Consider the following 24,646-nt stretch of genomic DNA (forward strand, 5'->3'; position numbering starts at 1 on the left):
ATTCAAACTCTTCCTTCCAAATTCTGCATTTAGTCCTGTATTGCTGCTTTGCAGAGGTCTCTTGCTGCTTTGCAGAGGTCTCTTGTCTATAGTGTGAATGCTGTTTATTTTTTTTTTCTAACCATGGAGGAGTTTTTTTGTGTGTAAAATGTCTTTCCCCTAGAAAAATGTCAAGTCCATTTAAAATGCACTGAGCAGGTAAATTAAGGCTTGCTTACACCAGCCAATGTTGGTACTTCAGAATTTAAGCAGATCAAAAGTAATGAAAATCTTTACAGGTGAACAATTATGCGGCTGCCTGATAGCACAAACTGGCTTCAATCCAATTTCGATGGATTTTGGATGAAAAGTGAAGAAACATTCATGGAGACACACCATAACCTTTCAATTAATTGCATCAAGTACTGCTTATCATAATTACTACCTACAGATCTGAGGAGAACAGAGGTGGACAGCACCATATAATGGTTTTCTGGCATATCTGAAATTATTTCTCACATTAAGTGAGGTAAGCAGTAACAAATAAATAAAAAAGAAAAGCTAACGTGCAAAGACTTCTTGCAGAGGTGCTGGTGGGGTTTAGACACGGGAGGACTTTGGCATTTGGAGCTGCATGTGTCACGTGCAGACTAGCTACAAATCTCCAGGTACCATAAACACTTGAGCACATAAATAATTTTAAGCAAACCACGAAGTCCCATCTTAGTCATTGGGACTTATGCCATGAGCCTGCATTTGCATTATTATTACTATTCCATCTGCTTCATAATACACTCTTAATGCAAGGTTATGACAAGATTAATGAAATTCAGGCAACTATCCATAGCATTATCTTTCAATTTCAGTACCTCAGCATGAAATAAGGAGACTGAAAAAGATAGATATATTGTCAAGCCAGCACTGCTCCTGAAGAAACCTGGAAACCATTTAATTGCGACCGTTGTGACTTAACAGATCCTCTAGTATATATATATTTTAATGTTCCTTCATAAAATTCAGAGACATTGAACACGTTTTGCTGCTGAAATATAGTTTAATTTTGCATAACAAACAGTCCTCCATTCCACCAAGTTTTTTCACCCATAAATTCACTGCCAGCTACGTGCAGAAAAGGACAGAGAATGGAAACAAGTGGGGAGCATCTGTCTGCTGAAGGAAACAGCAGGGTTCGGTTCTGCCAGGGAGGGCTGCAGAGTGGCCACAGAAGCTGGTGACCCCATTGCCTGTCCCTGCTCTGTTTGGTTCCTCAGGTGTCACAGCCCAGTCCTTTAAAATGCTGTGGACAACCACCCCATGCCTAAGTAACCATCTCATGGTCTGCCCCACTCACACAAATTAGCCCAGTAGATTTCAAGCTATCAGCAGCCAGATCTAAAAACCAACACAGATTTTGGCATTTTTAAGATGCAGAATAAACATGTATGGGAGGACTTTTTTTTTTTTAAAGCATCTTCATACTGCAGTCCCCTTCACTGTGCTCTTATTCGGTATTTAAAATACTTGAAGCTTCCCTTGAAATTTCAAATGTTACTATAGCTACTTTGAATACAAAGTAGCACTTTAGGATAATTTTACTGTAACCGCACATTCACTTGATGCTCAAATTTCGGGCTTTAAAAACAACTTCTGCAAAGCTTACTCTTGGGGATTTTTAGATGCCCAAGAAATCCTTCTCCTTTGACTCACAAATCTTCTTTCAATTCCTTTGACTTTCCAATTTCCTTTAATTACCTTTCATATGGAGAATGCAATGACCAAAAAAAAAAAAAAAAAAAAAGAAAAGAAAAGAAAAACACCACCAAGTGAAAACAACAGGGAAGATCCTGGCTTGTAACCATATGATTAAAGATGTTTTAACCAAACGCACTTTCACTGCCTAAGATCACAAGATCACGAACCTAAACCAGTGACACTCAAAACAGAACTTGACTAAGTTTAGTTTCACAAGCTAAAAATAGGGCTTGGCAGCGGGGGGCTGAGCGCTCCACTTTCGGCTTTTACACCGCCAGCATCGCTGCACAGCCTCCACATGTGAAATTTATCTACCAGGTCCTGGCTGCCAAATTACCACTCAGGATGGAACAAGTCAGAGTAGGGTCTGCTAAAAAAAAATATCGCCCTGCCGCACGCAAGCGCAGCCCGCACACGGGGAGAACGAAAGGATGAGGTGAAGTCTGTACCTCCAGTTCTGTCTCTCTGCGATTGATATCATCTGTAGACTGATTTAGTTTCTCCAGCTCCCCCTAGAAAGAGAGAAAAAAACAAATGCACAGTGAGAAATCAGGAGAAGAAAAAAAGAAAAAAAATCTGAGAAGTTCAGCATCAAGCTGTGATTTATAACCCAGTACCCCCTACAAAGCTCGCAGGGGCTGGGCTTACGAATTCAGTGAAAACAGGAAAACTCAAGACATTTAGATGAACTGCTGCCACTGGCCTTTTAGGCTGCTCTGGTTATTTTTCCGCCTAAGTAGAGGCTCTGTAGATTTATTTTAAGGCAGCACATTTCCTGCCCTGGCTTATGCTTCTCTATTAAAAAATAAACACCAGGCAGAAGCATTTCTGGCTTGTTAATGAATCGAGTCCACGTGTGCTGCTTTGCAGGGGGGCAGTTTGCAGAAGGCCCTTTGCAAGGGGGCTAGAGGAAAGCTGCTGATATCACGGGAGGCAACCGGGAGAAGGGCTGCGAGAAGGAGGCATTTCCTCTGGATTTCGGCAAACCATTTTACAAGCAGCAAGTCGGTGGGTCCCCGCGCAATCATGCGTGTTTAGGCAGCCTTCGTGCCAACGTTTTGCTCTCCAACAGCAAAAGCAAAGGGGTTGAATCCCTTAAATAAATATTTACCCGAGGTGGTGCTGGCGTGAGTGAGTTGTTGTAAAAACAGCGCTCGTCCTTAATGGCTTTCTAACCACAAAAAGCAACAACCCCGGGGAGCAGACGCCAATATCGCTATTTAATGCAGACGTGATGCTACGATGGCGGCAGGAGTCGCCCCTAAGTAAATCGGTATTTAATTTGCAACCAGCATTACAGGATCTGCCTTGAAAGGTTTCACATCACGATCCCAACACTGCAAGCTGATCGTCGTTCCAACTACTTCCCACTGGATTACAACAGTTACCACCAAAAAGGAATCAGTTCCAATTTCTCTTAGCCTCTGAGGAGGGATTTCATTCCCAGGTTCTGGGATTTTGGAGACGCACGCTTACATTCCTGTTTTCCGAAGCTTGCACAGAAATTGCTTTGCTGCTTTTCACCATAAGGCTAAGAAAGTTTTGACTCTTGTGGGTGCAGACAGAGCATCTTTTAACCAAACAGCCAAGCCCACAAGACCCCACGTTTCTCCTCGGCAATGTGCAGACCAGGCAGGTGGAAGCACATCATGAACTGCAGCACCCAAGGCCAAAATCAGACTCATGGAGCCAGGCTGCTGCAAATCAGGGCTGCATGGGGACCGAAGGCCTCCCTGGCCAAGCTGAGTTTGGGGGGTTTTGCCCCCCAAAAGCCACGCACAGGATGGAGGAGAGCAGGGGGATGTCAGCACGGAGGGCCCTCCAGTGACATTCACACATACTTGTGGTCCCCAGGGTGCCGCAGGCAAGAGCCATCGATCTGCAGACACCTATAAATACATTTAATTTGGGGAGGGGGAATGACAGTATGCACTGAAGTTTGCACAAGAAAAAAAAAAATAAAACAACCAAATAAAGGTCAAAGCACCATCTGGGGGAGGAAAAGCTTTGTCTGAAGCCCAGGGCGGAATAACGAGCATTTCCACAGCACTGACAGCGGGGAAACACCACCTTCCATTGCAGCGCCTTTTTCTTCCCTTTTTTTTTTTTTTTAATTAAATACTTGTTTCCTCTCCCGTCACCGTTGCTGAAATCCTCAGCGTCAGCCCTGTTTCACCAGCAAGGTTGCGCTGTCACGGCCCGAAAGAAAAATAATGAAAAATAATGTAAAAAGGGGGGGAAAATAAAGGGGAAAAAGAAGGAAGGTGCTGCCTGGAGGGCCGGCAACATCCCCGGGGCCGCGGGCAACAAAGGGCGCGAGACGGCGGCGCTGCGGGGCCGCCGCGGGCATTTAAATATATGTATTGATATTGGCAATATCTATATACATACGAAATTTAAAATGGAAATGTATATATATATATTTTAATTAAGGCACCCCCTCCCCCCGCCGGCGGCGCTCACCTGGATGCGGGGATCCACCTCCTCCTCCTCGGGGCGCGGAGCCTCCTCGGCGGCGCGGCCCCGCCGTCCCGCCGCCTCCATGGCGGCACCAGACCCGATCCCGATCCCGATCCCGATCCCGATCCCGGCCCGGAGCCCGCGCCCGCCGCCGCCGCGGGCCCGCCGCGCCGCACGGCCACGCCCCCACCCCGGCCACGCCCCCTCTCCCCAGCGACCACGCCTCCAACCGGCCACGCCCCCTCCCTCTGTTAGCCACGCCCCCTCCTCCCGTCTTTCCTTGCTTTTTAAATTCGTTATTATTATCATTATTATTTTAATAGTATGTAAAATAATATAAATATAAAACAATGACAGTTAAATATCTTATTGACTGTAATTATTATTATTGATTTATCAAATTATTTTTTTGATAATAATTACAGTAATGATAATATACACGCAGTGACACACAGGCCCCAAGCCCCCACAGCTGCAGTGCATGAAGCCCCGAGGAGCAGTTCCAGGTGCCAGGCTATGCCCACTACATGCTCTATGGCTTTATATTTTTTGCCCTTTTTTTAGTCATTTTTTTTGGTCTTTTTTCCCTGCCTTTGCAGGCTCTGCTAGTAAATCTTCGTGGTGTGCAACAGTGGAGCAAGCGACAGTTCTATTGGTTGGACGCGGTGGGAGAAGGCAGAGTGAAGATGTGTCCTTGTGGCATTGGTGAAAAGCCACTTCTTGCAGGAAGAACTGACTGTACGTAAATATATTGCCCCTGGCCAGCAGCTGGGCACCAGGCCTGGCTCTCCTTAGCCCTGCGGGTAGCCCCGCACGACACGCTCATGTGCAGTGGGTAACAAGTGATCCCAAAGAGGCGAGGAACGCATCTCCTCCTCAAAAGCATCACTTCTGATTCAGCCCTGCTTTTGTTAGGGGACTCCTCAAAGGGGTAACCAAAAAAAAAAAAAAAGCCACTTCTTAGTCTGAGTGAAGAAACTTCATCTGAGAGACTGAAAACTCCAAGAAAATTCCCAGCAAAGCAAAAGAAGATAAAAATTCATGTTCTAAGGTGAAAAAGGAGGTAAAGCAAAAGGCTTCAGGCTCTTCCAAACATTGTAAAGCAATCAAAAATAAAGATGGGGTCAAGAAGAGAATGGCACAAATATTTGCAAATATCATAAACAGTAATCAAGAAACAGATCTGCAGATGGGTTGTGTTCAACAACACCTTATTTTTACACAGTGGGAGGAATAATGTAATGAAAAACAAACAGGATGGCCCAGCCCAACAGTTTTACCCTTATGGAGGTCCATTTGGGGAACCCACACGTACAAATGGCCACCAGCTCTCAAGTCCCAGCAAGTCTCATCCCTACTGGGTCTTGTTGAGACTGCAGTGCTCAAATGTCCCAAGCTCCAACCATCCTAAAAGGGCACAAAAAAGCACGTGGAAGAGCTAATGCTGGCAATCCCACTGTAACTGCTTCCATTTCCAGAAAAGAAGGCTCCATAAAGCAGCAGGCAAAGCTTTGCTACCTCTGAATCCATGTGGTCTGCAGCACTGCGAATGCAGAGGGAAACGCTCCGGCACAGCCCGTGCTCCCACTGACGGCTCTGCAGGGTTGGAGAAGTTGCATCACATAAGGCACACAGAGAAAGTGACTTTGAGAGATATCCGGAGCAAAAGAGAAAGAAGAAGCATTCAGTGCACATGAAGAAATATTCATTTTATGCTCAGCTCTTTCTGTTCCCAAAGAAGCAGTTTTGCCTAGAACTGCTGTCACGTGTCAAGGGAAGCGGAGCCCCAGGAGCATCCCGGGAAGGGAGACTTCGTGTTCCGCTCTGCTCGGTCTGGCACAAGGAATAAACTGCAGATGATGGCATTTGGGTATTGCCTTCACCAAGCCGTGAGTCATCTCATCGCAGCAAATCTCTGTAAACAGCCAGAAACCCCCAGCAGAACAAGCGAGTCCGCTGCGCTGCCCTTTGTGCTTCCCACGCAGGGCCCACGCGCGCAGGAAGCGCCCGAGCGAAGCCTCCCCAAAGTCCCAACCGAGGCAGCCTGGACTTTCTGTTGTATCAGTATTTCAAAACCCTGGTTTCGGAGCATTTGATATTTGAATATCAAGCGCTGTACAATTAAGGCAGGAAGAAACAGCTATTGGGGAAGTAGCACGGAGAAACATTTCCCTCTCCATTTCTAGAGGATATTTTGTAGATCAGGTGTTATCTCTTTTGAATAGACATTGGGGAACTAAGAGCTGCATTTTAAATAAAATTGTGCGGGAAGAAGGATGCATTAGTGATCAGCATGTAGCCACTTGGGGAAATGTACTAATCGCGGTAGTAAATTCAAGGAAGAAAAATTGAAGGGAATGGATAGTGTAATTTTACATATATTTCATAGGTTAGCTTTTGAATGCTTTTTAAAGAAGAGGATTTTTCTGTTTGCCTTTAAAGCTAGTCTTGCACTCAAATTTCTGCTCACACTTGCCCTGAAAACTTGTTTCCACCTAAGCCCCGGAGGCAAAAAAAAAAAAAAGGAATACAAATCCAAGCTGCATCTCCTTCCTTCAAAACAAGTTCTGCTATCTTCTTTTTTTTAGACCATATTGAGCAGAGCTTTGGGATTAATTACATTTGATTACTGAAAACATATTTGCAGCTTGTGGAAAACTTGGTGGTGAAAACCAGCTGAGAGACAGCTTTCTTAGGAATCCTGCATCTCTTTTTCTCAAGGGGAGTGGAAAAATGCTTCTTCTCTGAAAAGCCTTGAATATGGTGCTAGAGTACTTCCAGTTAGCCCCAAATATTCAAATACTGTTACTGTTTTGTTTTAAATAACTTCCATTAAATAAACCCAGAGAGGTATAAACAGCCCAATCTTAAGAAAACAATATGCACAAAATATGCCCCCATAAACACATCTGCAGGAATAAAATCCTCTGAGTAGTTTCCCTAACTAAAGTAATCCCACGGGCCGTGTGAGCCCACTGCCATTTGTGATATTACAGCGAAGACTAGTTCCAAGCAGGGAGCTTTTCACTCAAAGGCAAAGCCACCATCTCACTCTCCTCCAAGGCGCAGCGAAGACATCGCTCCGTCACCATCCAAACTCCATACGCTCTCCTGCCTTTCAGGAATACATTGCACACGTTCCAAACATTTGTAAACACTAAGGAGGATCTTATCCACATTCAAAATATGTTTGAAGATCTGGTTCTCTCTGAGTTAGCCTCGGTGATAAGAGGCTAGGCACAGAGCTGGGTTTGAAGATAGACACTGCATTTATGGGTGATTGTAAATACCCTACATGCAGGATTCACATGTGGGGTATTAAACCCCAAGAAGTGGTCGGCATGAAAAACTTCCTCTTGCTTTTTTCTCAAGCAAGTTTTCCCTCTTTTGTACTCAAAGTTATGTAGCACATTTGTGTTCTGCATTTTAAAAAGTGCCAAAAATCAATTATTCTTTTTTTACCCCACTTTATACAATGCCATCACCTTACACACTTGCATGCAAACAGTGCATGCAAAGACACAGTAGTGGGCCTCAGGACCACGGTACAAACAACACTGGACTTCCCCACCTACAGGGAATGTGCTTGTACAAAGGACTGCTTCCCAAAACACCCTTTAATTTAACTTATTTTTTAACAAGCACCCTTTAAAGATGATTAAAGATACCCTGCAGGCTTCACAGGGCTACAAAGAAAGGAGGCTCAGTTGAGGAGGTACCATTCTATTTTCTAACCACAGTAATCTTAATATCTTTTCCAAAAACGAAGCAAGAGCATTATTATCTAAATTGGACCTGCTGGGCCAATTTCTACTGGGTATGCATTTATGTATCCCATGAGCTACTTCTCTTATTGTTCTGAAACTTAGTATCTATGCTTTATACAACAGATGGGATACAATATATTTTTGTATATACATACACATAATATATACACAAGTAGTGCAGTGTATATAAACATAGTGCATGACTAACAGCTTTGCAGTAGGTGATACCCGAACGGGGGAAACCCCAAACTGCACCTTTTTCACATTGCATGAACCCACTTTGGTCCCTGCCGCCTGCTTTACTCAGGAGTATCCTCCCACGAGTTTCAGCAGGAATAGGATTAAACGCAAAGGCGCTGGATTGCACCCCAAATAAGGCTTCAGGCAAGAAGCGCTGCCTCGTGAGAGGCAAAACAAGAGGCAGGAGTCCTTCCTTTCCATCTAGCCTGCTAATCCAGCCATGTCCCACAGAGATGGACACACGTTGCTGCTATTTGGCACGAAAATATCCACCCTCCTCGCTTGCTCTTTACCCTTAGACAACGAGATAAGCCACATGTCAAACATTTATTTAAAGAATCCCCTATAACTCCCAAATAACACACTAGCAGTGTGCAAAAGAATACCTCACTTTTTCCAGGCCGTTGCTTAATGTTCATACTGCCCCCATACCCATGGCTATTTTATTACATTAGTAGGCATCCTCCTGCTAGCTTTTAGGAGATAACCCCCAAATATGACACTGAGAGCTGAGCCTGGGCGGCCCGTACACGCTGCGGCGCTGAGGACGCGTTGAAGCACAGAGCGTGCGCAGGCTGCAGTGGGCCCCGCGCCACAGTGACCTTGTGGGGGCTAAATGCGCTCTCAGCACAGCCTTCACTTCTCGGTAATCTCACTGCCAGACTGGAAATTCACCAATATCTCCCTTCTAAAGCTGAAAAACACAGGCCCTTGACGCCCGGAGCCCAAGGGACACCATTCATCAGAGGATCCCTTAGGCCGCAGCTCTCCAGAGATGCTTTCCCTTTGGTTTCCTGCACAAATCCTACTTCTTATAGGTGACAACCGACTAAACGGAGGGAAGGGACATTTCAAGCTGAAGGGGGCCCAGTAAGATGCTGAGAAAGAGGAACACTTCACGTGGAGCACGAGGGCCTGGGTAGACCAAGATAGATGCAGAAATCCAGAGAGACCCTGGGGCCTCAGTATCATCACAGGCAGCTAAATTCTAAGGGAAAAGGCAGAACCCAAGTCCACATCCAGAGAAATATGTGATGAGGCCTGACACTCCCATGGGATGGGAACTCCTGAGCTGCAGAGATGGACCAATAGCCAACAGGGAAGCGCAGGCACATCAGCAGCCAAGCCTCATTAGCAAGGTATTAAGAAAGGTCTTTGCACAGTTGCCCTGTTTCCTAACCACACTTGGCTGACCCCTAAGCAGTAAGAGGAGAAACACCATTTTTTATATATATATCCTGCTCTTTGTTTGTTGACCAGGCCTCTCAGAGTCTGTTTACCTTGTGCCTGCACACAGGAACTCATCAAGTTTCTAATTACAGAAACAGTTGTTGGTAGAACAAATTTGAGTTTGATGCCTGCAAGGCTCTCAGGGTCTACAATTCAAATGCTTCCTTCCTTACACACGTGCAAATCTGTAGCTCAATAAAAGATTCAGATTAAGACATCCATATCATCTTTGCAAAGGTGATGTCTTGCTTCTCTCCCATTAATAGCTAGATTTTCTGTCCCCCACCTACTATCTGACAAAGTCACACTCTTCAGAGCTTCCCGTTACATAAAAATCAAGCAGTCAAGCACATTGTGTGTAGGAGTGAGGTAGAGCCTGTTTTAGCAGCTAACTTGATACAACATGCGAAGAAGCTCTGGTTTACGGTTGTTGCCTCTCTGTCCTTCCCCTCACATCACATCCCAACAGTGAGTGCACTCACCTCCTGCTGGCTTCCCAAGCCCAAGGCTGTGAATCCTGCCTGGATCCAAAAGCAGGAACACTCTGAAATGTGCAGGAGCACATTCTGCCCAGAGGCAGAATTTGTTGCTCACTCTCCCCAGGAGATTTTTTTCTTCCCTTTGCCTTCTGCCATCCCATTTCTTATTTCCTCGCATGCCAACTTTCCACTATCAACATGCAGTCCTGTTGGTGCTCTCTCAGCTGTAATACCCAGATGGATCTTCACCTTCCCATCTCTCACCAGCCCTTCCCCACAAGTCTCTCACCCATCTAGCACTTGGCTGTTGATGCCTCTCTTGGGGGAATCTCCAAGTACATAAAGTGGAGGCTGCTGGAGTTATCTGAGGATCAGGGAGAGGAACAGAGACAGTAACAAGAAGCCAAAGCCCAAGATTTGCAAAAGAAAAAGATACGAAACTGCCCCCTGGTTTGAGAACTTCTGAGGTTTAAGGAATACCCCTATTGCCTCTGGACACTGATGTGGGTCTGAGAAGCCCAAGCCAGCTATATAAGAACAGGGAAAAAAGGGGTCTTAAGAGTCTTGTGACGCTGAGTAGTTCAGACCTCCATCAATTGAAGAGCTCTATAGGCACAAGGCCAACTTTTACTGTTAACAGGATCACTGACACTTGCAGCACGTGCTTTTAGTTTCCCTATTAGCAGAACCACCACAAATTTTCATCTCTTACCAGCAGATGCAGAAAAATTCCAGAATTAAGCTTTAAATTCAATAAACCAATAAAAATTACTTTCCAAGGACAGGCTAGCTACAGTCAATGGTAAAACTGGGTGCTTCACCAGAGAATGCTAACAGAAGTAGCTTTGGGTGAGATACTGAGAGAAGGCCTGTACTGCTATTATTATCTCAACTTTTTAGGCAAATTCATGAAATTATGAAGAGGTTAAATGACTGCAGAAGGGTAGTCAGATTTCAAAGGCAGAAAACAAGATTTGCGTTTTTTGTTGTTGTTCTGATTTAATCTCTTCTCTAAATTCTCTCTTTTTTGGCATCATTTATCCTTCCTCCATTCCTCTAGTTCTGCAAAAGGCATTTTCTTATTTTGAATCTGAATTGCCTACTTGACAGCTGAGTCTTTTTTCATAGTCCTTAAAAAACCTCAGTAAAATTTCAAAAAAGAAAAAAAAAAGTAATCCTTGATATGGTGATGCATTCTTTCACTAAGAGATTTTGCATGTTCATATATAACCTATTCCATAGCACTTACCATTAGCTCTGGCTTAAGTGAAGCATTTGTCCAAATCCATAACTACAGATTATTTTAATTCACATGTCTTTTTTTTTTTTTTTTTTTTTTGGTCCCAGAATGATGCTTAACCTTAGGAAAGACTAAAATTTAGTTCTTTTCCATTGAAATCCAGGGAGGGGGTAGTTTTGCAGCGTGTGCCTTGGAAATCCTACTGAATAAGAGTCTGTAGAGTCTGAAGAGTCAAGAGACACCTTGGGAGTCCCTGCAAGAGCCAGCTGCTGGCCAGATTATTATTTTATTTAGTGTTTTTTTTTTTTTAAGGTGCCTGGCTCGCCAGCACAAAGCACCTAGATTTGACACGTGCTGGGTAACTTCAGATGGCTGGATTCAAATCGGTTGCCCTCCCCATCCCCAAAGGCCGCTCATAGCTCTCATCGCTCTGTTGGCACAGAGAGGCAAGGTGACAGTTCCCTTATTCTCAGGCAGTGACCGTATCAGAGTGGCGCCTGTTTTCCAGCTCCAATGCATGGACAGGCCATTTCCCAGCCATAAGAGGCAGGGCATATTCCAGGGGCAAGCTCCAAGGCAGCAGGAAGAGATAAGGCCACAGGCCTGCGGAAAATCCAGCCTGAGAGGAGCTGGGGGAGCCTGACATTAACATCCAGGTGGGCACAGATCACTGCAGGCTACGGATGATGTTTCTCCAGTGTGTGAGGTTCCTCAAGCCAAGCTGCAGTGAGAGCGCAGCCTGGCCACACAAGGACCAAGGCTGCTCGCTGGCACCCATGCCAGTCTCCAGCAGCAGGGATGCACAGTGGGTTGCAGGGAGAGGAACACCCTCCGCGAGCAGCCGGGAGGAATCGATTTTCCAGAGCAGGTTTTGCTGAGCGCTCAAGGAGAGCAAAGCAGATGCCGGGCAGCCGCAGGGCAGCGCTGCCCTCAGAGGCAGCCCTCCTGCAACCGCGGGCAGGGGAGAAAACCCACCTGCACAGCAATGAGCTCAGCCTTACCCAGCAGCCACGCACACAGCCCTAGCGCTGCGTAACCCTCCGGAGGGAGGGAGCAGCGTCTCCTTTGTGCTGAGGATGGGAAACGGTGGAAGGTGGCAAGTCCTGCTAACGCTAGGCTGTTTCCACAAGTGCTGAGAAGGCTGCTCAAGAGCCAGCTGGAGCCGTATTTGTGCACAAGCACCCACTTGTAATGATAGAAAACAGCAGGCATTTGGGAACTCCCAGCAGAGCACGCAGGCTCCAGAGCTGCGCTGCCGGGGGCTGGATGTCGCGGCAGCGCACATCGATTACACAGCTATCCTGCAGCAGCACAGCAGAAGCGATGTTAGCAGCTAAATAATTACCTGCTCTTTTTCACTTAGACTCCCACTTCATTCTGCGGCAGCTGTATAATTAACTCGTGCTTCTGGAGGAGGAAGTGGTGCCCCAGGGGTATCATCGCACGAAAGCCAAGCCTGTGTGGGGCAATTCTGCAGCAGCTGGAGATTTTCCCTACCAAACTGGATGGAGATGTGAAAGGAAGAAGGTAAGCGCTGTCAGTAAACTGTGAGCGACTGGAGCCTGCTCTTTAAATTAGCCTTATTCTAAATAGCTATAAGATTCATGTATACATATATTCACACATATACATATAGTAGTATGTGTATATATATTAACTACTCATAGGCACTTTCTTACATCTAAATAGCAAGCAACTATCAGCTCACAGTGGCACTGAATAGAAAAGCGGTCCCTACACAGTCCCTATAGGAAGCATCACACTGACCTCACTCTGCTACATCACTGCATCTCACCCAGCCTTATGTAAAACACGTTGGAAACTTTACGTGCCTCTGCAGGGACATTCAGAGTCTAGTCATGGTGGTCAGCACCGACCCAGGTTATTTTTTCAGATCAGCTATTTTTGGTATTTATATCTAGTTTTGCAGAACTTCTGAAGTGTTTAAGAGAGTTGAAAGTATTGCTTCCTTTTAATGCAAACTGTGAAGTGAAAGCTCCAAAGCAAGGATCTGAAATGCAAAGCTCTAGTATTGTAGAAAATAGCAATACATTCATCTCTGCTTCCTGGAGAACAGTTCAATTATAATCATGTCCCCGAGCACATTCTGCCTTGAATCACTGTGACATCTGCTAGGGAAATGAACACAAATCTATATCTGTTCGCAGCAAACATGCTGGCAAGGTTGGAGGAGGGGGAAGGGAGATTAAGTGTCCCTTTTCACACAAACTGGAAAAATGACAGCTTGTCACACGTGTAAGTAAATACCAGCAGGAGTGAGAGTAGGTGGGATGGTTCTTCACCTTCCCTCCCCACCACGGTGTTACGGAGAAGCAGATCTAGGGCAGAACTGTGTATTTTTCACCCAGTGACAGCAGTAACCACATCTGGACGCGCATCCCCCCGGGCACGGCGACAAGAGCAGATCAGAGCTCCGCTCACACGCAGAGCAGAGCCCCGCTGGGCTCCAGGGAGCCGCGACGCATCCACGGGCATCGCGCGGGGCCGGAGAGCCACCGAGAGCCAGGATGCAGCACCGGGGCTGTTTGTGGAGAGCAGGGGGCTTGCCCATAGCCCTGACAGCGTTGGAGACGATGCTGCCGTAGGGGACGATGCTGCCGTAAGGGTTTAAGTCTCATGTGGGATGCAGAAGGTCTGAGCTTATCCCCATGGAGGAAACAGCAACATCCTATGCCGCTTTTACATGAAGGCCTGCATTCACACTGGGTTACAACTGCAGCTGTTCCGGATGAAACAGGATCTCTACCTAAAATACATAAATAGGTCCAAACAAAATCAGCATCTCTTCTGCAAGAGACACATTGCAGTATCTCACTGCTGGGGCAGAGCAGCTCGGCACCCTTTGGTTGTTTATTCTCCGTGCATCTTCCCTGCACCCAAAAGCATGTGCTGAGGGTACCGTACAGTCTGTGATTCATATGTCGAGATTTACATAACTATAAAAAGGGCATTGTTTCAGCTCCTTTTTAAAGGCTGCACAACCCTCTGCTCACTCCTCCTTGTGCTTTTATAGGGAGAATTTGTTCCTAATTGGTACCCAACTGTGCCTAGTTAGATCAATTCCTCTTCAAACACAGTGCTGCTTTTTATCCTGATAAGAATAGATACTACAGATTTCGCTTATAAGATCTGATTTTCAAATTACTATAATCAGGCTTTGATGGCACCACTCTGCACACAGATGTGTGGCTAATTTGTTTCCTAGATTCATGATAACTTAACTATGAGGTAAATAAATGGCTTTAAAATAAACCAAACTTTAAGAATTCGGACACTGGTGATGATGAATGTCAAACTCAGGACTCAGAAGTCCCCTTTGGATTGTCATTACTCCATATCCCCCTGCTTCTCTGCACTCCTAAACTTACATTTTACTGAGAAATGCACATAAAATGCACTTTGACACTTGGACTCCAGACCTGAACTCCTGAATTTCTTTTCTTATGCAAGAGATAAACTTTAAGCCCTCAGAAGTTATATATTTCCAGGCTGTTTTCCCACAATAAACAACAGCTATTCCTTCATGTGGTAGGAAGACAAATGATTTCCCTAGGAAATCTGTTCTCTGTAGGGTACAATGAGAAACTGCCTGGACAGGAACAGGAGGAGATTTCTGTGTTTCTGCCACACGGTTCACATTAGCACCTGTGGTCTTGCGTGGCTTCTCTAGAAGAGAGCAGATCTCTCTTCTAGGTGCTTCTAACACATCTACTGATGAGATCTTCACCCTAAAATACCATCAGTTATTAAATAAACACATTCTTGTCCCCAAACCAGAAAACAGAAAGGCGCTGGCCGTTGGTCTGCAGGGAACGTGCTGGTTTTGCACGAATATGTGTAAACTTGCCTTGGCTGTCTGGCTGGTAAAAAGGAACATGATCTAAGCCTACAACACACCAGCTCTTCCTTTACCTAGGACTTTCTGAGTCCGGCTTCATTGCACGCAGCCTCACAGGTCCATTAACGAGATTTAGGATCAGCAGCCCCAGAGCTCACTGAGGTGGGAAGAAATGGGGAAGGGAAGAGGTGGATGTGACATCCTCTGTATATCTGCTTGTGAAGAGAAGTATGAAACTATTTGAACTCGATAGTCAGTGTAATGAGGAGCTAGAGAAGGCCATTATAGCTCATGTAGGAAAAATAATCTGAATTGTCAACGTGTTCTTTAGTGCTCCATAGAAACAAGGAGTAATTAAAATAAAAAACAAAGATGCATTGAATAAGGATATAAAAAGGAGTAAATAACACTATGGAGAGCATAAAGTCACTTCCTCCAGCACATCCTCTTTGCAAGGGAGGCCTTGGCACAGCTGCAATTTGGACCAGCAGAGACGTTGCTCTTGCCAGAACATTGGCCTGTAGAGCTCGTCTTCTTACAGACTCACAGACTCACGGAATGGTTGAGGTTGGAAGGGACCTCTAGAGATCATCTAGTCGAAACCCTTGCTCCAGCAGGGGCACCTTGTAAGTGATAAATAAGAATGGAGGGGATTAAAACATGGTAGATACAGTTCAAATTTAGATTCCACTCTGCTCCTCACACTTGTAATTTAAAGATGATAAAAGTAGAGGAGGAAGGAAATGTATGCCACATACCAATGGCAAACTTGAGTTATATGGCAGCTTGTATTACTGTGGGGAGCAAGAAGCCAGGCAAGACAAATTCCTAGGATCTAGAACTAGCAGAACTAGAAAGAAGAGTATTATGGGAAGGTGGGGAAAGGGCTGGATAGGTGACCTGTTTAGGGGCTCCATCTCCTGCACTGACCTGATCACTCAGCTTCTGAGTCATTTAATTTAATAAAATGCATATCCCACATTTGTCTGGGGCCAGAGAAGAGATCCTAGGCACTAACTCAGGCTCCTAAAGCAGCTTTCTCCCTATTCCTTTGCTCCTCTTACCATTGATTGCCCTTGGCATTTTCCAGCAAAACCCCTTGAGTACCAGGAAATCCCAAATGGCAACACAGGGGTATCAGGGCTGAAATGCTCTGCAACACATCCACATAGGAGTGTCTGTGGAGACCCTTCGGACTCGCTCCCAGCTTTTGCAACCAAATCTCTTTCTAAAAAAAACCCTAGAGCCTAAAGAGAGCAGAGGGAAAACGGTGCTCAAAGAGGCTTATTCCAACACTTGCTCATTCTGGGGCCAGGGTGCAGGGCTGAGTCCCAGAGTTTAGCTACAACCTGAGAAGCAGCATCACAGGAACGCAGAGGGTTGAATACATCCACATGGTGATTTAAAGTGTGTCTTTCAGCACTTCATTGGTGCACCGAACTTAAGAAAATAGTTAGCTCCTTTCATTCTTCTAGGCTACTGGGAAAAAATATGCTCCCCTCCTATATAGTTATCAAATTCCTTTGGGTTCACATGCAAAGTGTTTTTTACCCTCTCCTGCAATAACAAGCAAATGGGGACCCGTTCTCCCAGCTTTTCTGTTGATTTTGTGATTCTAGCTACAATGAATCTGCCTGTCTCAGTCTGAACTTCAGCCTTGGGGGTGAATTGCAAAACATCTTGACTGTCTTTCTTTGGTATTGGGTAAGAAAGATTCCTGGCTTGTGGAAACTTCCTCAGATTCTTTTCTCAATCATTTTTGGCCTTGCCCCTCTAATGAGTATATCCACGTGAAGGGACTAAAGACTTGGCAAGTCCCAAGTTCCAATAGCAGTTCCTGTCCTCCACATCTCAGCCCAGCCCTCAACGAGTTATAATAGTGCCAGCTCACAACTTACCGAGATACTCAGCTCATACCATCACATAAGACCAAACAGACAAACTCAGAGCTCATCAGCACTGCTTGGATGCTGATTTCTGACAGTAGCTGAGTTTGTGCCCAAGGAGCCAACCCGCCACTAACGCACATCCTAATGGCCATGGGGCAGAGGAGCGGAGCTGCCTCCGGCTGCAGCCCCACGCTGTTCCCTGCAGCCTCCTCTGGCACAAGCAGGTACCTCCTGCGGCTGCTGCCCTTGGGCCCTTCCTGCCCCAAATGAAAGGGACAGAAAGGGCCCTGCTTGGTGCCCGCTCCGTGTCAGCCACGGTCTGTGTGGACCCACGTTTGGTTTCTTCGGAGCCCGGTTCTGAGCTCTGGCTTTCCTGCCCTTCACCTCTGTACTTGTGCTACTGCAGTTTGCGCTTTCTATTATATCCACAGCAGCGAACACTTGTTCACCCTCCATAAATTTCATATACAAATCATACCTGAGCTATTTCAGTTTTGTATTCCCTGATAATCTTTCTCTATCCACTTTGCTTTACACCCCAGTCAGCACATGGCCACTCATCAGGGCCTACATTAACTCCCACAGACAGAAAAACTGGTTCCTTGACGTTCACTTTCTTTTCGTATTACTGGGTTAGACCAAGATAGACACCGAAGCGCCACGAGCGCCTCCCCTTTGCTGGGTCCCGGTGCCAGCAGCGCCAGCTGCAGCGCTGCACAGGCCGGCTTCCCACTTGCCCTCTGCACTCCCAGAGAACCTCGGCTGCGTTTCTAACGGTGCCATCTTCGCCCACTCAAGAGGGTTTTCCTAGTCCATCATGGTTATTACTATGCGGTGGATGAATCCGATTGCTGAGCCTGCTGTAACAGGAGCATCACTCAGGCCGCAGCTCTGCTCTGGTCCTGCTCAGTGAGTGTGTCCCAGGCGGTCCAGCCTGCCTAAGGCACCAGTTTTTAGCCCCTCTGCAGGCCGTGCAGCTGCTGGCCCCAGGCACTGCCCTGGCGCAAGCACTGCAGAGGACAGACTGCTACTTCCACACAGTGGAAATAGGGGAAAAGCAGCGATGGTGTGAAGATAAGGCAGAACATTTACAATGTCCAGTGCTCTCATTCTGCACTTCTTACAGCCATGCATGAACAGCCTTGCCATTCCCCACCCCTGCCCCAAGCAAACTTTTCTCAAAGCATCCCAAAGCCTGAACCTGTGAAATATTGGGGTTCTTCCATGGAAGTCAGTAGAAACTGATGGTGCAATTCAGCATTTTGTAGGGGGTCTGTTAATAAATAAGAAGGCTCTGAGCAAGGAAGGCCACAGCACGACCTAATAGGAAGGCAAGTGGCTTGGAGAGAGAGCCAGAGGGAAGCACACCGAAAAAGGCTACCAGCAGCAAGAGCCCTCTGCAACACTTCTCCTGTGCTCAACATGCCAGTTAGTTCCACTCAGCCTTGCATCTTGAGGGAAGAAAACACAAGGTTATTTAAAGCAAATATAGTTGCATGCTAAAACTGTTATTTAGAGGGAATAGCTGGAAATAGAGGGAATAGCAAGCTGGGAAAAGCTGCTGCCGCTCCATTTCCACTTCTCATCTGTTGCTGAGGAGGAAGCATCTATATTACGGAGTCTGCACTTTCCATGGTCATAAGTTTTGCTCTAAGACGCCTTGTCATTGAGCTCCTTATTTTGGGAGTAGTGTATCTCACTTGCTTGTGCAAGAGGCAAGGATAAGCTTGACCTACGTAAAGAATAGTGTAAGCAAAGCATGGAGAGGAGCTGCTTTTTACGAATCGTTTTGTGCACTGGCCAATGACGAGCATTTAAATAATCCAAATATTAAATATCTAGAAGAATTATTGTTGCGTAAAATGCAGTTGAGACAGTTTTACATGGAGCCATCAGTGCTGCCTGGCAACAGATTATACTAAGTACACAGTGTTTAAGTGAGACATAAAGGCAGCAGGAGATAAATGTCACTTTATTATTCCTCTTTCCTTTGAAGTGAGGAGAGTGTGCTGGAGACAAGAGAGGGACTACTAGAATGGGAAAAAAATACAAAATGGCAAGATTGGACCACAGCTGAGTTCAACACATTAATTAATGAGAGAGCGACGGCCTCTCTCATCATGCACATCCTCTGCAGCTCTGCTTGAACGGCTGCTCAACTGGGAACACCTCATACACAAAGCAAAAGAAAGCAGAAGAAAACAGGAGCAGTTCAAGTGAGCAGAAACACATCTACTATTTTTGAGGAATTTTTAAAATACTGTGTTATGGCACTCTATCAAGAACCTTGGAGAACCGCAACTATCTTCAACCAATGCAGTTATCTGAGATAACACTGTAATGGAAAACAAAATTAAAACAGAAACAAACTGCAAGTTGTTAATGTAGCAAATCATAGCCTTGCGTGTAGAGGCAATTAGGATCCCTGCTGCCTTTAACAGTGTTGGGATTTCACCTTACGCTCCCTCAAGACTGTGCTAAGCTCATTCCCTCCAAATAACAGCTCTAACACACAACTATATTTGCTTGCAATAACCTTTTGCTTACTTCCTTCAAGATCCAAGGTTTAAGTAGGCAAAAGGAAGACTTAACTGCATCTGAGAACGATTCTAGCTGTACTAGATACAGATATAACCCTTACCATCTCTTCCTACCATAAGATTTAACAGTTTAGACAACAGTTTAGAGTTAAAGGGAAGGTGGCACTAGTTAGTAGCTAGTGCCATCTTGTGAACAAAACTCCAAAGACCGACCCTTCCTCCCTTGAGTCAAATTGTGCTTAATGCACCACAAGAGGGACAATAATAATAATAAATGCACAAATAAGTAACTTACTGATGAAATATCCACATTTAGCCATAAGATGGTTCACAACATACAGTCTAGAAAGAAGAAAATTATTTTACAGTATAAAGGATGGTAAGAAAAGCTATTCCTTTTCTCTCCATTGCAGACAACACCTAATGCTACCCTTTCACAAAAAGTATACTTTGTTTTAGCTGCAGACTTTGGCAACAGGGTACTCATGGGGAAACTTTTTTTCCTTTCTTAAGTCACTTTATTTTTTCCAGTTATTTCTTCTGTGGCTGCACTTAAAACAGCAGTGCAAGGCAGGGTTGCTCTAAAACCACCTGGTATAAAAAGACTTATGCTATAAATCCATCAGACTGCCAGACATACGGATCACCCCACGGATGCTTTGAGAGTTGGATTTGCTGTATTTGGATGATGCAAGGAACCAAAAGCAATGAGGCAAAAAGCAGCCCTGCCACCTCTCATCACATCAATATTTTAATTGGACCCCCTGCTCTTGGCACCTCCTCCCTAATGGAATGTGTTGATGGCTCCTCCTTTCCCAACACCCAGGAGCAGCAAAGGGAGGGATGCCTTAGACTCCCTTCCTGCCATGCACTTCCCTTTGCCATCCTGGAGCTGCAGTGGCTCCCAAGGCAGCCGGGCAAAGGTTTCACACTGACTTGGCTGAAAGAAGTGGCTGCTTTTTACCACAAGTTGCCCTTTTGCCTGATCCTTTCTTCATCAAGGTACCTTTGTGGTGCCTTCTTTACCTCATGAACTTTGAAAAATTTGGTAACAGAGGGAATAGGAAAGATTTGGATCACACCCCAAAAGCAGTTATTGGTCTCCCAGCACCTTTTCTCACTCCAAGGTCACTGTCTCCCTCTTTCCAGTCACAGCACCAGGACACTCAGGAGGTGCCTTCCCCTTTCACCAGAGCTCCTCTCTCTCGTTACTAGAGCATCGTTTCTGCAGCAAGAGGGCTTGTTATCTAGCTAACGAACCTGAACTTGGGAAATCATTTCTTCAGTCCCCTTTCCATAGTCATTTACTTTTGAAATAGGGTAAATGTCTCATCAAAAATGTGATAACATCCTTCCTTCCTCTTTTTCACCCAACTTGCAAAACTGAACTGTAAGATTTTTAGGACAGACACTGTCTTTTATTCTTTGTGCCTATAGCACATACCACAGTATGATGCAGGGATCTTTGTTAAAGGGTCTTCTTCAAAAGAATCCTCTTTGAAAGACATCATCTGTCAAAGTCAAAGTCTGGGCTCTTTTCACTTTGCTTTCAAAGACACTCCTGCAGCCTTCAATTTTGGGATCTTATATTCCTTTCCACCTCAAGTTACGTTCTTTTAAAATTTTTATTTAGTGAATCGGAAAAGGTCTCTTGACTAGCAGGGCAGGCTAATACTGGCCAGTATATTTGGTATAGTAGAAAGACTATTTGGAAGAGAAAGGTCTGTCAGGATTTCTCAAATACACACTAGCTCTGTATCAGCCTGGGGTTTCAGGAAGTTTTCTTCAAAAGGGGATCTCCATCTCTTCTCCTCTCACAGTGCTGGCATAGACACTGGCACAAAGAGGGTACTTGACTGTAAGAGGCTGAGTCTAGGAGCCCTTTATTTTCAACTCCCAGTGTGTGATTCACATTCATCCAGCTGAGAGGTGACACCCTCACCAGACCTGAAGGACAGGGCAGAGCACCCCGGGATGATGAACGTGAGAGGGTGCTGAAGCCAACGCTTCATTCCTAGCAGGTCCGAGCAGGTCGGACAGGACTTCAGGTTTCATACTACCTTCGGAAAATCAGAGTGGTAATGAGTTTGTGGCTTCCTCAGGTATTCCTATATTCTTGTGGAACTTGCTTCACAAACAAGGCAACAAAAAGAATAGATTCACTGATTGTGAATCCTCTTCCCCCTCTCTCTTTACTTGTTAAATGCTCTGGTTTTAGCATAACAACAGGCTGGTAAAAGAAAAAAGCTTATGTTTGAAATGAGATGATAAATATTCCAACTAAATGTGACTTCCCATAAAAGCTTGAAGCCAAAGCTGAGAAAAAAGATAGCCAACAAAAAATATCTTCAAAATCCTTAAGTTACAGATGCACAACTGTCTCATAAATGTGAAGATATCATTGCTCCAGCGAAGAGTAGCTTTTCTGGCCTTTAAAACCTACTACAGCAATACAAGAGTCCAGAGAAGATGATGCCAGAAGGTCACTCGGTGGCAGTGGAGCCTGGACAGTGAGCGGGCTGCGGTTTGTCTGCTCCTTGACTTTGCCTCCATTACTCCTGTGCTACGTCCGCTTGTCACTGCGGTGCTGGAAGCCAGAGCTGGAGCTGGTGGGACGCATCCAGCTTGAACGAGAGTGCTCCAGGGTGGGAACCCTGAGAAGCACTGATGCGATTGTGAAGTGTAAATTCTGAGAAAAAAGACAAAACTGGATTTATATAATTCAGTCAATGCAGTTGCTTTTCAACACTTAGCATATTCTAGAAGCATACATTTGGTTACTATTGCATCTTTGGCCAAGACTTCCAAAAGCAACCAAATTTCCCAAGGATGAAGCCTAACATTTGCTGGAGACTGGTAATAGCTCCAGCCTGGTATCATTTAAGCAGAAGTACATGAAATCACTAATCCCTTGAAGAACCACACATGTGTTTGCTGGTGCCCTTGATTCCCTCAGTTTCACAGCAGCAGGATTTTCTCCCTGCTGCAAACACCACGAATGGTATCAGGAATAGGCAGAAGTTGCTTCAGCTTGGGAAGCAGGCATGGAAAGAAGGGCTCTCCAATGAGACGTCTCACCTGGCTAATGGCTTTATCTTTTCATACCTCTGTGCTCCTCCCCGTGGCCAAGGTTTGCCATCTGCCTGCTTCTAATAAACGATACCACCCATTACAAAGTGCAAACAGAGTCATATCCTGAACTTACTGCACCCCAGAGGCCCACATACCTTTGCCGATGTATAATCGGTAAACACTTACTCCCAGATAATTGAAATTATTTGAGATCTTTCCTCATAAGCCTAAGATTATGAGCATATATGCACATAAGCACACAATGCATATCCTGTTCCTGCAAGGTGAAGACGATTCAGTATGTCCATTTCTTCCTTTTTTTTCCTTTTGAGAGGGAGAGGAGGGTCTTTTTGATGCTGTTTACCCTGACTACAAGGCCTTCCTAAGGACAGTGCTTCAGGAAAGGGTTCTAGGCACCAAGGTCTGCAGAGGGGACACTCCAGGGTGAGCGCATCCGTGTCACTCTGTGCTACAGCGGCCTCTTCCATCCCACCGGTTACCGTGTCCAACACGCCAAGGCAAGGCCTTAAAGCTCCCCCCGCTCCCCCAAACCTTAACACGGGGCCCACGGGAGCAGAGGGAGAGAGGCTGGTTAGGTCTTTACAACCATTCACCCCCGAGCAACCTCTGCCTTCTGCTGACTGCTGTGGAGAGGCTTCTGGCAGGGGCTTCGTGCAGGGTCTGGCTGGACAGGAGACTGAATGAGAACAAAAATATTAACAGACACCAGCGCTCTCCCTTGAGCTGTGCAGAAAGCAGCAATAGGAAGGAACACTGATGCTGCAACCATAAAAATGTATGTTATTGTTCAGGCGATGTTTAGTCCAGTGCAAGAAAATAAGGAAGCGAGTGGCTGGCTGCAGCTAAGCGTACTGGGTTGCCTCAACCTTCTTATTATTTTACAGCTTGCCTTTCCCGAGACACCCGCACCTCGGTGCACTTGCCTTTGCATAGGCTGAGTGACAGGGAGCCATTCAGGGCAAGTCTTCGGTCTCATTTGTGTGTCACATTCTGTGTATTCAGAAAAAGGGACCAAGCACCAGCCCTGCAAGGTGCTCGGTGCTGCAGGGTGAAACCCCCACACTAGGAGAGCTCAGGCTATATTCACCCATTGCAGAACCGCAGTACTAGAGATGAACATTCGCCAGGAGAAGCCACAGAATGATCACTGCTCGGACTGTAAAAGTGCTCTCAGTGTTATACCCCTTTTAATATATTTTTTCATTTATTGTAAATGTTACCAGCCGTTTATTACTGGTATGGCAGAAAATGCTAACAGCTTGCACGGCAGGAGTCAACAATTTATAAATCCCCAGGATGATGCTCTCCATGAAGAAGAAATGTCATGTAATAACCATCCTCAAAGAGCTGTTAGGAAAATTGCGTGCCTTAGTCTTTTACCTCTGAAGCCAAAGCTTGATGACACAAATGCAATAAATCCAGCTTTAGAGCCCACGGTACCAAATGAAGAAAAGCTGTGGTGCCCTGACACAATGCAACGACCGGCTGCAAACTCACTCAGAAATCTATCAGCCGTGCAAGATCTCTCACAGTTCCATTTCTTTTAACAAAATCCTGGCTGCTAACTTGGCATTAGAAGGCTTTATGCTGCTTAACCTAACAGTTCTTTCCTTCCACGCACACACAGCTAGAGTAGGACTGCAGAAACGGAGCTGCACATGGAATGGCTGGTGTGTTGCACACACGGGCAAACACCCACCTTTTTCACATCAGACGCGTGCGACTGGGTCGGCCAGCAGCACAGAGCAGCACACAGTCCTGTGAACAACAGCCTGACTCACATAACCACATTGCTGGTTGGAATACAATTAAATCAGAGCCTCTTTGAGCCAGTTGCTCAGGGCCTTGCCCAGGTGATTCCTGAATATTTCCAGGGAGGGAGGTTCCACAACCTCCCTGAGCATCTCAGCCCGTGCGTGACTCATCTTGCAGAGAAAATTTTTTCCTAATATCTAATCGGGATTTCCCTTCTTGCAACTTATGCACATTGCACAAGATGAGGGCGATCCATTGCATGAGTCAACAGATTCTTCTGAGCTTCCACAGCTGTGCAAAACGCAGGTTGAAGATGCAGGCATGTTTGGAGACGTCATCCAAGAAAAAACAAGGGCTTCTGCA

At 45.6% G+C, this 24,646-nt stretch overlaps 1 protein-coding gene across 2 annotated transcripts in view; it reads right to left on the bottom strand.

Moving 5' to 3' along the window:
* The window catches only part of SH3BP5 (SH3 domain binding protein 5), a 69,394-nt gene that overhangs the window by 38,046 nt on the left and 6,702 nt on the right, over positions 1–24,646 (bottom strand). The window contains exons 1-2 of one of the 2 annotated variants that reach the window (XM_088521124.1): positions 4,195–4,285; positions 2,181–2,243 (exon numbers count right to left, since the gene is read on the bottom strand). In XM_088521124.1, coding sequence (XP_088377250.1) covers positions 2,181–2,243; positions 4,195–4,275 — 144 coding nt within the window. In that variant the 5' untranslated portion in view covers positions 4,276–4,285. Of the gene's footprint in view, positions 1–2,180; positions 2,244–4,194; positions 4,286–24,646 lie in introns of those variants that run through there. The other variant, XM_088521125.1, reaches the window with a different exon arrangement.

The sequence above is a fragment of the Tinamus guttatus genome, unplaced genomic scaffold, assembly GCF_059628265.1.
Source record: "Tinamus guttatus ecotype Peru unplaced genomic scaffold, ASM5962826v1 Tinamus_guttatus_pri_ptg000115l, whole genome shotgun sequence".
Lineage (NCBI taxonomy): Eukaryota > Metazoa > Chordata > Aves > Tinamiformes > Tinamidae > Tinamus > Tinamus guttatus.